The 12880-nt window shown below is 40.2% G+C and overlaps 1 protein-coding gene across 1 annotated transcript; it reads left to right on the top strand.

The window, feature by feature from the left end:
* The first annotated feature begins 497 nt into the window (after positions 1-497).
* On the top strand, positions 498-8824 carry TYMS (thymidylate synthetase). The gene is made up of 7 exons (XM_041399348.1): positions 498-729; positions 1099-1172; positions 2453-2627; positions 4744-4845; positions 6201-6376; positions 7716-7787; positions 8631-8824. Exons 1-7 carry the CDS (start codon positions 558-560, stop codon positions 8766-8768), a joined length of 909 nt encoding a protein of 302 aa, XP_041255282.1. The 5' UTR covers positions 498-557; the 3' UTR covers positions 8769-8824.
* The last annotated feature ends 4056 nt before the right edge of the window (positions 8825-12880 follow it).

The following is a 12880-nucleotide window of genomic DNA, read 5'->3' as shown; positions in this document are numbered from 1 at the left end:
AAAGTCACAGAATCACACAAGCAATGAAGCACAAAAAGACTGGAGTTCCTCTGAGCTCATTGGGTGCAGCCTTTGACGGAACACCACCATGTCTACTAGACCATGGCCAACATGCCACCACGTCTTTCCTCAAACAACTCCAAGGACGGTGGCTCCACCACCTCCCTAGGCAGCCCATTCCGATATGTGATGAACCTTTCTGTGAAGAAACTCTTCCTAATATCCAGCCTAAACGAGCTGGTATGGTTCGGGACACTGGCTCGGGCCAGCCCTCCCTCAGGGAGAACAGCTCCGTGCGGGACCACAGCGGGCGGCGGCGGAGGCGGCGCAGCTGAGGGCGCCCGGGTACTGGAAGAGGAAGGGGACGGGGATAGAGGAGGGGGATAGGAAAGGGGACGGGCGAGGGAGGAGGTGGAGGTGGTGCCGCTCCGCCCCGCCCGCCCCTCGGCGCCGTTTGGCGGGAAAGCGGGGCTTTGGCGGGAACTGCGGGCTTTGGCGGGCTCGGGAGCCCAGCGCGCAGCCGGAGCCCAGCGCGCAGCCGGAGCCCCTCGCCCGCCATGCCCGCCGACGGGCAGCTGCTGAGCGCCCCCGCCGCCTGCCCGGAGCCCGGCGAGCAGCAGTACCTGCAGCAGGTGCGGCACATCCTGCAGCACGGCCACCGGCGGCAGGATCGCACCGGCACCGGCACCATCTCCGTGTTCGGCATGCAGGCGCGGTACAGCCTCAGAGGTGGGCACCGCCGGGACCCCCGGCCCCTGAGCTTCCCCCCCGTCCCTGCTCCCGCCCCTCCTCCCTGCCCCTGCTCCCTGTCCCTGCTCCCGCCCTTGCTCCCTGTCCCTGTTCCCTGTCCCTGCTCCTGCCCCTCTCCCTGAGCCGGGCTGAGTGTGGGGGTCTCACACGCCGGGGCTGTCCCGCTCCCTCCCTCCCTCCCTAGGGATCTGACACTGGGAGCTACACATCCTCTCGCAACTCCTTATTTCATATCCCAACCTCACAATGTCCGGTGGTGGCATTGCCCTTTGTGTGGGGAAAAGCCGAAGTCTGCTCACCCTGGCGATGGCTGGTCCCCGCTGACACTTTTCTGGAACTCTTTTCCAGATCAGTTTCCACTGCTGACAACGAAGAGGGTGTTCTGGAAGGGAGTGCTGGAGGAGCTGCTGTGGTTCATCAAGGTTCGGTATTGGGGTGTCTCTGTGGGTGGTGGGCCCGAGAGGGGCACAAACAGAACCAGCTGCTGGGCAGTGGATGAAGGCATTGGGTAACTGCAAATGCTTCTGTTCCTGTTACAGAAGTGCAACCTCCTAATAATGTGACCATACATGGAAGGCCATTATCTCCAAGATATTCTTCATTTTAGTGCAGACTATTGCTAACAGTGCAATCAGAACAGCTTATCTTCTATTTTTCTTAAGGGAGAAAATTTGAAATAGTGAAGTCTTGGACTAATTTGAAGATACTCCACAGCTATAAGGCCTAATGCAGTCTCCTTTCTTTGTGTTTTAACCAGAAATAATAACATGATACAGATAATAGGCAATTTAATGATCTGCTTTTTAATATTGAGGTAGCTTGATTTGAACAGAGACAAGCAGTGTGGAACCACAGGTGAAGTAAGACTGATGTAAATAATAGACTTTTTAGTAGCAAAAAAATGAGATGTAATAGAGCTAATAGCTGCACCTAGTATAATAAAATTCAACTATAGTTAGTTCATTACAATGTAAGTGTTCCTTTCTATGTTGTGATATTGAGCAAGTATGGGATAATCTACATAAGCATTTGCTAGATAGGAGGACTCAAATACAAATTGAACGCCTAAAAGCTTTTGGTTTTGTTTGATTTTTTTTTTGTTTTGGTTTGGTTTTTTGTTTGTTTGTTTGGTTGGTTGGTTGGTTGGTTTTGGGGGTTTTTCTTTAATGTAAAATACTAGACATTCCCCAAAACACCATAATTTCTGTGTTGGATTTTTGAATGTGCTGATTTGGACATCTTGCAGGATTCAGTAACATTTTTCGGGGTTATTTTGTCATTTTTGTCATTTTAACAAAAGGATTTTTAAGACCTTAAGCTTATTATAGGTGGCTCGGGAAAGACTGTGCCTAGGCCATACATTTTTTATTAGTCTATTTTCATCAGTCTGTAAAGTAACATCTTGTTCTCTGCAAGTACGAAATAACATTCCACAGCTGACCTTGAGGCTGTTTGTGCATTCACAAAGTGTGAGAATCCTGAGTTAAACAACAGCAGTGTTTAACTCAGCAACTTCAAACTCCATCCCAGTGTGCTGCTCGCAAGTTTTGTTTGTCCATGTGCAAGAACCTTATGCAGTACATTAATTAAGTTCTCCTTTATTAGTGGAGAAATACTGTGGACTAGCAAACTTAATACAAGTGTTTTAAATCATGCTGTCTGTGTTGGGACTAGGATGCAAACTTCTCACTGTGTTTCGCAGGGTTCTACAAATGCCAAAGAGCTCTCTGCAAAAGGTGTGAAGATTTGGGATGCTAATGGGTCGCGTGAGTTCCTGGATAAGCAGGGTTTCAGCACCAGAGAGGAGGGTGATTTGGGACCAGTGTATGGTTTCCAGTGGAGGCATTTTGGAGCAGAATACAAAGATATGCACACAGGTAATCACATCCAAATACAGTCTTGAGTGCTCAGTGGGACAGCTGTGACACATCACTTCCAGAAGCCTGTGTGGAATGGAATGTTCTTAAAGAACCATTCACAGCAAGTTGATGGCCAGAATAAGGAGTCTTTGAGAGAGTTAATTTAACTTTTTTTTCCTTACTCAGTCTTAATTATCCTGAAAGATGTAGCTTTGCATACTAAAGTTTGGTATTTGTGGAACAGATGAGTCATAAGGCACACACTGTTACTCTTTTACCTAGAGCAGATGTGGTTGCTCATAGCTGGAAGGATGTGTGCTGCAGTCCAGAAACCTGAGCTAGCTCCATTTGATAACAGAACACAGACTGCCATCTCTGTATACCAGTGCAGAGTCCATGAAATTGTTGTGCTGGAAAGAGCTGGCATCAGTACACTACATTCACTGGAGGCAGTGAAGAGAAAAATGTTTCCATTCTGCATCTGGAACCAAGTTGGGTGTTTCCACAGCTGATGATGCTGTGGTGTGGACAGAGCAGCTGTGACAAGTTGTGATGTGATGCAGAACCTGTTGGTATTTTCAGTGGAACTGGCTTATTCAACTGACTCTCAAATGTATTGATTCCTCTTTTCCAAGTCACTGAAGGAGAGGTTATAGAAAATGCTTAGAGGACTGCCATTAAGAAAAAAGTGTCAAAAACCAGATTGTCACTATCTGGTGTGATTTTTTTTTAACTTGGATTAACAACATGGTTAGTTATCTAGGTGAGGTTTCTTGTTTGTTTTGTTTCCAGTACAGCCTCAAATTGCAGCTCACATTAATTACTGATATTAGACTTAGTATTGGCATGTTGGCCACTAGCTGAATACAGTTTTATGGTGACACAAATGATGCAAATTGTGAACTGACACATCTGAAAACTTACAGTTTCTCATCTTAAAAAGTCTAAGGCACGTCTAACATAGCATGGAAAAAAAGAGCAAGATAAATTCATATAGTTTTCCTTACAAATGTATTTCCTTAAGTTGCATTACTAATGGATAGGTAACTAGCTTCAGGAACTAACATAACTATTTGACAAGGCTTCTGGCATGGTAGTGCTGGCAGAAAAGTTCCCTGAGATGCTAATTGTATATTACTACCTTGTTTGCCAGCTTGGGTCTCCCTGTAACCATAATTTGGTGTTGCTGCAATAAGAGTTACTAGAAAAAAATAGTTACCAGCCATGCTGATTGACTGGCATGAGTCAGAACTATGATTAACAACTAAAGACTTTTTTATTCTGAGATCCATTCTAATGGTCAGTTCATTTCAGAAAATTTCTTACACAACTGGTATTGAGCCTAAAATTCAGCCTGTGTCACTGGGTGAAATGTAATATCCTGTGCTACAAATGATTAAAGTTTCTTTCTGGAGCTAAATGCTATAAAAATTTAGTTTTCATACATGACCTTGAAAGTGCTAGATGGACGCATTTATTCACCTGTCAAAAACTCTCTACTTTTGAGTGTGTAAAGAATGCTGGCACACTGGTCTGGGCATAATTTTTTAAATATATATAAGAAGGAGCACAGTAGCATGCAAATTGAATGTTTAGAAAGGCATTTTAATCCAGAAATGCAATAAGAAAATCAGTCTAAATACCATGACTGACTAGGTGGTAAAATCTTGTCCATTCCAGTACAGCTCTTGTCCTATTTAGGTAACAAGTCATCATGAGTGATAAAATATCATGCTTTGTCCAGCTAGTTTTTTTGTATTGCAACTTCTGTTTCTTGGGGTTTAGTGATTAGACAGACTTTTTAGTTGGTCTTAAAACAAATCAAGTGGTTGAAAATGGAATAAATAGAAATGGTCCTATTTCAGTGGGTGCTAAAGGTACTCAAAGGACAGAGAAGAATTGGTGGGACATTCAGAAATATCATGAGACTTTTACAAGCTCTGGACCATCCTAAGAAAGACCAATAACAGCTATGTTTGGATGGTGCCAACTTATTAATCATTTCAAAGTTGCAATAAAATCTTCAGGGGTTGTCATTTGGGTATCACTTTTCAGTGGGACATGGGCTGGCTGTTAAAAAAATACCATGATTTGAATCTGTCCGGTTTAGATCTTATTTGTTCTGTTTCTTCAGATTACTCCAACCAAGGAGTTGATCAGTTGCAAAAAGTGATTGAAACGATCAAAACCAATCCAGATGACAGAAGAATCATTATGTGTGCTTGGAATCCCAAAGGTATTGAACAGCTGGCATAAAGTGAATGCAGTTGCACATTATATTGCTGTGTGCTAAGTTACTAAATTATGTTCTGTTCCTGTGTCAACAGTCAGTTCCGTGCGGTGTCCTTGTTCATTCTTTATAAAACTACCAGGAGTGCAGTAAAAAATGGCCAGGGGTTATAATCTTGATTCTCTTTCTACTTTATCCTCATGTTCAGACCTCAAAAATAATGAACCGTTTCTTCAAAGTTTTTCTCTCCAAAAGTTAAAGTGAGGGATACACCAGTGTCTTTGACATACAGTTTATTCAAAGACAGTAACTCTTATTTTAAAAAGGTAAAAAAACCCCAAACCATAAAAACTATATTAAAGCAATGTGTCTGGCTTTTAGCCATGTATACTATAGTAAACTTAACTCTTAAAACTAGGGAACAAAAATACTATTTTTGTTGTAATCTTCTCCTTGAACTTGGGTTCATATGATGAACCTATATCATACAAATGATAGGGTCTATTTATACATAGATATCCATTCACTCTGTAGGGATTTCTAAACAAGAGCTACTGCAAGAGAATGTTTAACTTTCACCAGTGATAGACCTCTGCTCCAAAAACATCACACAGCATTTTCCACTGTTCTCTGAAACAGTATGCCATATGCTATTGCTGTTATTTTCAAGGGTAAATAAACATTCTCAGAAAATACCTGGTGAAAGTTTTCTTTGCCAAGCTGTAATTTTACTCTGCACTTTTTAAGCATAGAAAAACACTCAAAAAATCTTCTGGTTTCCAATTTTTTTTTTTTAATTGGGTAAATTTTGTGGGGGGTGTTTTTCTGTTTGGTTGGTTGGTTTGGGTTTTCTTTGGTCTGGGAGGGGGTTTGTATGTTTTCCTACTACAGAACTGGACACACTATTATAGATATGCTCTTGAATGAACATTACTTTTGTACCTCAACAAGCACATTGCAATGGGAAGAGAGTAAGATGAAGCAGTTGGAATTTGCTTTAGGGTATATGCTTAATTTTACTCTTAATGTCTTCCTTTAGGGAATTCAACTCTCTCACCAAGGTGAGTGGAAATAAACTGCTGTGCAACATTATGGCATAAGTCTGTTCTGTGGAATATCTGTTAATGACTTTCTGGTCATACAACCCAGGGAGACAGCTTGTCATGACCTGGACTTAATTGCTTGGGCAGCATGTGCTTACAAACAAGAGAAAAAGCAACAGAATGACAGTGCAGTTGGCTCTCTACTGTATCTTATTACATGCTTGTTTAGGTTTTGCATCTTCTGCATTTATCATTTATAACACACTAATGCTGTTACTGTTTTGTTTCCCCCCCCACCTTCTGTACCTCAATTCCTAGATATTTCCCTGATGGCTTTGCCTCCGTGCCATGCCCTTTGCCAGTTCTATGTTCTAAATGGTGAATTGTCTTGCCAACTCTATCAGAGGTCTGGAGACATGGGACTAGGAGTGCCTTTTAATATTGCCAGCTATTCACTGCTCACGTACATGATTGCTCATGTCACGGGGCTGAAGGTAGGCTATTTAATAATTTTATTTATTCTTGTCTGAGAAATGAGGGACTAAAAGATAAGGCTCTTCGTGTCATGCCCAAGAAAAATTGAAATGAGCATACTGTTTGAAATCTTGCTGAAATACGTGTAAAAAAGGGCCCTGTGAAATGATGTGAATTGCCTCTGGTTTGTATGGGCAAATCAGCAATGTAAGAATTTTAAAATTCAGGTTAAGCAGAATATTCTTTCATGCCTTGACTGTGTCAAGACTGCCTGTTCACTACTCTTAGAAATCTGAACTGAGTACTTGTCCTCATGGGATAGTAATGTCCAAGTGATTAGATTGTGTAGTATGGGTTTATTGGAAGTGAATAGTAGCTCAGCAGTTGCTGTCAAGGTTCTAATTTGGATATTCTGCCCATCTAACTTCCAGCTATAATTTCAGCTGTGTATTTCTTTGATTTACTACTGTAGATGATTATGTAGAGTGTAGTATGTGCTGAAGTAGCTCCTGCCCTGACTTCAGATCTGTATTGTGTAATTTGGCAGAGAAACTTAAATGCACGACAGTCTTGTACAAGGAAAAACCCCTTTTCTTTAGGGCATGTAAAAAATTATACTAGAAAGGCCTTCAGTGCCTAATCCTCCTTCCATCAGCAACATGATGTGGAACTCCTTAAAATAGGCCAATAGGGAAGAATCAGACTTCACAGCAATCGCAGAAATTAGTGCAAGGTACTAAAGAAAGTGAAGTTTAATGTTACATCCAGCTGTTGCCTCTCAGCCACTTCCTCTCATGGCTTTGGTGGTTGTCAGTGTAACACATCAGAGGGCTGATCAACATCGGTCAGAGGCCAGTAAAAGAGCTGATGAAACTTCCCCATGTGAAATTCCATTGCTCAGGAGCTGCTAAGTCACAGAACTGCAAGCTCTGGGTGCTTGCCTGTGCCTTACACCTCCACTGCTGTTAGGTAGTGGCTGAGGCAGGTGCTCTGAAGCCAGCTTTGGTGAGTTGTACTTACTAGAAGTGGAGTGGAAAAGCTGGATGTCACTGCTGCACCTTCTTTCTGTCTCAGTGAGCAGATCAGTATTGCCCCATTCATTTACCAAAGCTACTGTCATAGCAGGATTTGAAAGATAAGTTTTTTGGTAAGCTAGTGGAAATTTCATTATATTTTCCATTAATTATGCATTAGTCAGAGAAGCTTGTGCCCTTCACAAATTTCAAGGATACAATCCTGTACAGCAGCTGCAATTCCACACAAGCCAGATGCTGAGAATCAGTGCTGTAAGCATTGTAATGTTTTGCTTTCTTGGAACCTGACTGTTTGAAAACCGCATGTATTCTTCATTCTTTTCAGCCTGGAGAGTTCATACACACCTTGGGAGATGCTCACATATATCTGAACCATGTGGAACCTCTAAAAGTCCAAGTAAGTACTTATTCTGTACTCTATCCTTTTATCTTCCACAGTGCTTATTCAATGCAAAATTACCTTGATATTTTAAATGTCCTTTTGCAGATATTAATTTTTGTGGCCTTTTTTTTCTCATTTCTATCCGAATAACTGTAACATCTTAATATCTGTTCAGGCTGCAAACAGAAATACAAACATGATTGAAATATACATCTGTGTACTACTCTAAAACCAAGTTAGAGAGCCAGAATCTGCACTTTTAACTTCGAAAATAATTCCACCTAGTCCCAATAATACAAAATAAAATGTCTTTGTAATGTATCAGAAAAGGATCACTTAAAATTCATGGAGTTAATCAGTAATACTAATTGGCTGAGAAAGGCTACATTTTCTTCAGGAAGTAATTTGTTGCAGTAGGATAAAATCAGTGTTTGATTTGATTAGACTAAGCTTGGACTGAATGTCCTCATTATTAGTATGGTTCAAAACCATCCAGAAAAGCAGTTATTGATTCAGACCCTAATGATGAAAAGTGAGAAGCTGTAGAATATTTGATGCATGTTTGGGTCAGATTTTCCAATTTAATTTCCCCTGAAAGGAATGTAATGTGTAACCACCAGAACTGATCTGCCATCTGAAAGTACTTGCAGTGCATTTGGATGATCAGGGAATTCACCTGAAAATTGTGCTACTGCTCCCTGTGAAAGTGCTAAGGTAGATTCTACCTGTCTTGGTTTTTTTTTTTTTTTAGTGTAAATCTTCTTGGTGGGAAGGGAAAACCTACATAGTGTAATCTGATTTGAGAAAGTCTCTGCTTTCAGTTATTAGCTTTATACAGTAAGCTTGCTTTTATTTCAGCTTCAGAGGGAGCCAAGACCTTTCCCCAAACTCAGAATTCTTTGTGAGATTAAAGACATCAGCGACTTCAAGGCAGAAGACTTTCAAATTGAAGATTATAATCCTCATCCACCTATTAAAATGGAGATGGCTGTCTAATGCTATAAACCATCATTAAATATTAATGTGGAAATGTACCTAAGCTACTTAGTTTCTCTAAAGCAGTGGAGCTTTTGTATACTTCAAAAGGTATTTTCTTTATTGTTAAACAGTCACAGACCAGATTTTTCTTCAGTGCTACTACCCTGCAGTTGTACAGGACAGATGTTTATTCTTGATATACCATGCAGATGTTTAACCCAAGTTTAAGTTGTTAGAGAGCTGCTTTTCTACACATTGTTTCAGTTGCCAGTGGCCATTTCTGTTACCATTCAGTTACTGTGTGTGAGTAGCCCGGGTTTACATGCTTGATTTGGTACTGAAAATAAGAACTTGTATGTGTGATAAAGGATTCCTTCAGGGCGGGAGAAATTGTTAAATATATTCTAAAGAGTGTATGTTTAATAAAGTTTTTTAAAAAAATCTTCTGGAAGGCATGATGCATATTTAATTCTGGTGTGTTTTTTTATAGTTACTAGTAAAAAAGGGTTAGAAAGCAAAATGTCTTGGAGGGTAACATCCGGCAAGAAAAAACAAACTTCCCATAGTCTTCACAGATCAACCATCAGGAAGGCAAAAGATTTTAATGGAACCTTGCTGGAACTGCAATCTCTGCATAATGTCGCTGGGGTTTTTTTATTCCTCAACCCTAAATTACTAAGTTGATATAAATCAAAGAGAATTGCAGTTAAACAGAGGTTACCAGATAATATTAGTAATCAGCTGTCTGTCATCATTTAAAACCAGATCCCACAAATATATGGACTAATTTTGCAGCCTGAAGCAGTAAAACCTATAGATCATAGTATTTTTAGGAATGGAGTTCATTAATTAAATTCTAGCAGAATTCAGCTTTCAAGTCTCCTTATCCTTGTGCCTTCTGCAGTAACACATTAAATTCCTCTTCAGCAATTTAATTGTGAGTAGATATGTGGTTAATATTCATAGGATAGGCAATACATATTTGAACACATAGAAAAATGCATAGTAATTTTTTGAATTAAATTTTAAAGTCAATAAACTGGTAAATATTGGAAAAGTGTACAATTTCAGATAATTCTAAGAATTTAATAATCAGTGTGCTTTCATTCAGGGTCCTGCATAAGAGGACCATTGAAACTTTCTTAAACCAAACTGATCATAACTTTGAAAATCATACTTTGTATAAAAATTTTTTGCATATGTCATTATGCTGATTTTCCTTCTACTGATCACTTATATTGAGACTAATTTTTTTGCAGCACGAAAAGTTATTTTCCTTTCCTGACATTTAGCCCAACACAAGAAGATTGCACCAAAAAATAATCTCTGCCTGTTGTAAGCACACCAAATGTAAAGAGACCACTGCTTATTAGAAGGGTTCTTAATAATTTTCACTGTGGTGCATTATTTGTGAAGAGAGATGATCAGACAGCTCTTTCAGCTTAGATCCTGTGAGAAGCCTGGAATGGTCAAACCTCATCCTCTTCTGAGGCTGCATTAAATGGATGCTCAGTAGCCAGCCTGCAGTTGAACACACTTGGGTCTTCTCTCAAATCATCAAACTCACAGGTAGTAGCAGCATTCTTGTTACCACACCTGAGAGCTTTGTCACATGCTTCTCCTAATAAATTTCATCTCAGCTCTACTAGTCTGATATTCTAAAGTCACTTACTTCAGATGGTCCAGGTGTTATCTTTTCATTAATGGTATGTCCCAGGTGTAGTTGTCAGCCACTTCTTACCATGTGCATACTTTTATAAATTAAAGGTTCTTGAATGTTCCTACAGCCCTTTAAAGTACAAGGAAACAGATTAAGCTGCACATTCACTTAACAGTTCTGCCTACACTTAGCAAGTAAAGTTCCTTCTGCTGGAATCCACTTTATGTAACACTGCAGATAAGGTGGGTTCTGCAGGACATTTTAGCAAGTGTAGCCAGACAGGATGTGAAATAAAGCTGGCCTCAGGGCTTTACTAGTGGGAATTAGCAGTCTCAGTGGTTATCCAGGACAGGAATACCTAGCCAAGAGAATTCAGAATGGGAATCATTTACTTCATAAATTGCAGAGGAGTTAGGTCTATGGACATACATAGCATACATAAGCAGACCAGTCTCTATAGCTCTGGAAGAGTTCCTAGTTTTTAGTATAGGAATTAATTACAACTTCACTGTTTTCCCTTTATCAGCACAATTGACTACCAATAGCAGTTGGAGTGAAGCTTGTACCTTGAAGACCAAGAAGGTTTATGGTGCTCAAAAGTCAGAAAGATGTAAAAAGCTTTTCAACAGCACACTTTAATGTGAGTAAAAATAAAAATACATTTTAAAATTTGTAGGTATGAGAATTCTAGGAGCTTTCATGAAAAAATATGAATATTCAAAGAATTTTAATATATAGAGCTAAACAGGAGGTACTCTAGGAATTTTGATTTGCAGAATGTGAACACTGCTCATGCTGCAAAGATGATTACTATGACCACAGGCCATATTCAGAGCAGTATTTTAGACAAAACATGGGACATTGCTTGATACTTTCAAGAGATGTATCCTTGTATTGTTTCTCCACTTTCCAAGGGCCATTCAACAACTCAGAGATAGCAATGAAATTTCTTAGCACTTTGGTCAAATATCTACTCTACTCCACTTTCTTAGACAAGTTTTGTAACCCATTCTATTTCTGACATGTTATGGTATGTTGCAAAATTTGCCTTACTGCAGTACCACAAAGAATATTAGTTATCTGATTATGGTAGATGAGGGGTCAGAAAAGAAAAAACTGCTGAATTTTTGAGACAAACAAAACATTCTGATCAGCCATCAGAATGAAGTCTTCTAATGAGCCTGACTTGGTAAGTTTGTCGCCATAGTGACTGGCACCTGTGAAGTGCCTGAATGTGGAATGCAGCCCAGGTTTCAATGCCTTTATTAAAACCACAAACAGTTCACATCCACCTGCTTGAAGTTTAACCCACCCTCCTAACTTCCCTTTGCAACCCACAGGAAGGTGAGCTTGTGGGATAACAACACCAATACATGCTGTGGCCACCATGTAGCAACATGTTTTTTAAGGGAAAAAAAAGAGCGATCACCATAGTCAGTTGTTACTGGAATTTTTTTATATAACTAACCTGTTTTCAAGCCTTTCAGATACTTGGATATGATCAAATGTGATCAAGTGCTGGACTAATTGACAGAGGCCCCCAAATCCAGACTGGAGATGACTGCCACACTGGGACATGCAAAGCCTTTTGGTGCATAACATGAAACAACAAAAATTACAACAGTGATGCAAGCTTATGCTCAGAAATCACAATCATGAGAGCTGAAGAAACTAATCAGACTGCCTTGAAGGATGGGGAGAGAAAGATTTTCTCATTGCTGCTGCATTTTGCAGAGCCTTTCTCTGGAACTTTTTGGCCATCAGCAGCACAGACAAGCTTTCATTCACACTTCCCAGCCTGCAGCTGTCAATTTGGAGACAACTCAAGGCCCTGGCTTGTAGAAGATGTTTAAATATCACTCTGTTGTGGCAGTAGAAGGGAGAAAATGGAAAGTTAAGATCTGGAGACTCCCAAATTAACATATTATAAGAGTTGCTGGCAACTCATACAAAAGCATTTGTACAGTGTCCCTCCTGTGTGTGTCTCTATAAATCCAAATCATTTACATTTAAATGAGAGATCACATGAGAATTTGAATGAACTTCAAGGATGTTGTCAGTATTAAAAATCAGCTTATACTTGTAATGTCAAGAACACTACACCTGACACAATAAACTGAGATACACTGAATAAAAATCAGTGTGTGCCAAAGGGCATAGCTGTACTGGACTGAGTTTGGAAATTACTGCCACTTAACTGGATGTTAAATCCTGCAAGTGAAAGTGAAGTGAAAATGCCAAGTGAAAATGGCTGCTCCATTCCAGGCCACAGACATTGGCTTAATGTGCACAAAGGCACACAGAGCCTGTAGTGAGACAAATATATTGTCTCAAATATTATGTAATGCTCACACAAACTGATTGGGTGGCTCTCCCAGATAATTGCTTCACACACTCCCTCAAAATCTTTTTAGCATGTAGGCTCCTTTGGGAGCCAACTCACACCCCTCTAGTCATCTAACTGTGTCCA

The sequence above is a fragment of the Onychostruthus taczanowskii genome, unplaced genomic scaffold (assembly GCF_017590055.1).
Source record: "Onychostruthus taczanowskii isolate IOZ18803 unplaced genomic scaffold, ASM1759005v1 scaffold16, whole genome shotgun sequence".
NCBI lineage: Eukaryota > Metazoa > Chordata > Aves > Passeriformes > Passeridae > Onychostruthus > Onychostruthus taczanowskii.
The sequence above is the reverse complement of the archived record's forward strand: the minus strand, read 5'-3'. Positions and strand labels throughout refer to the sequence as shown.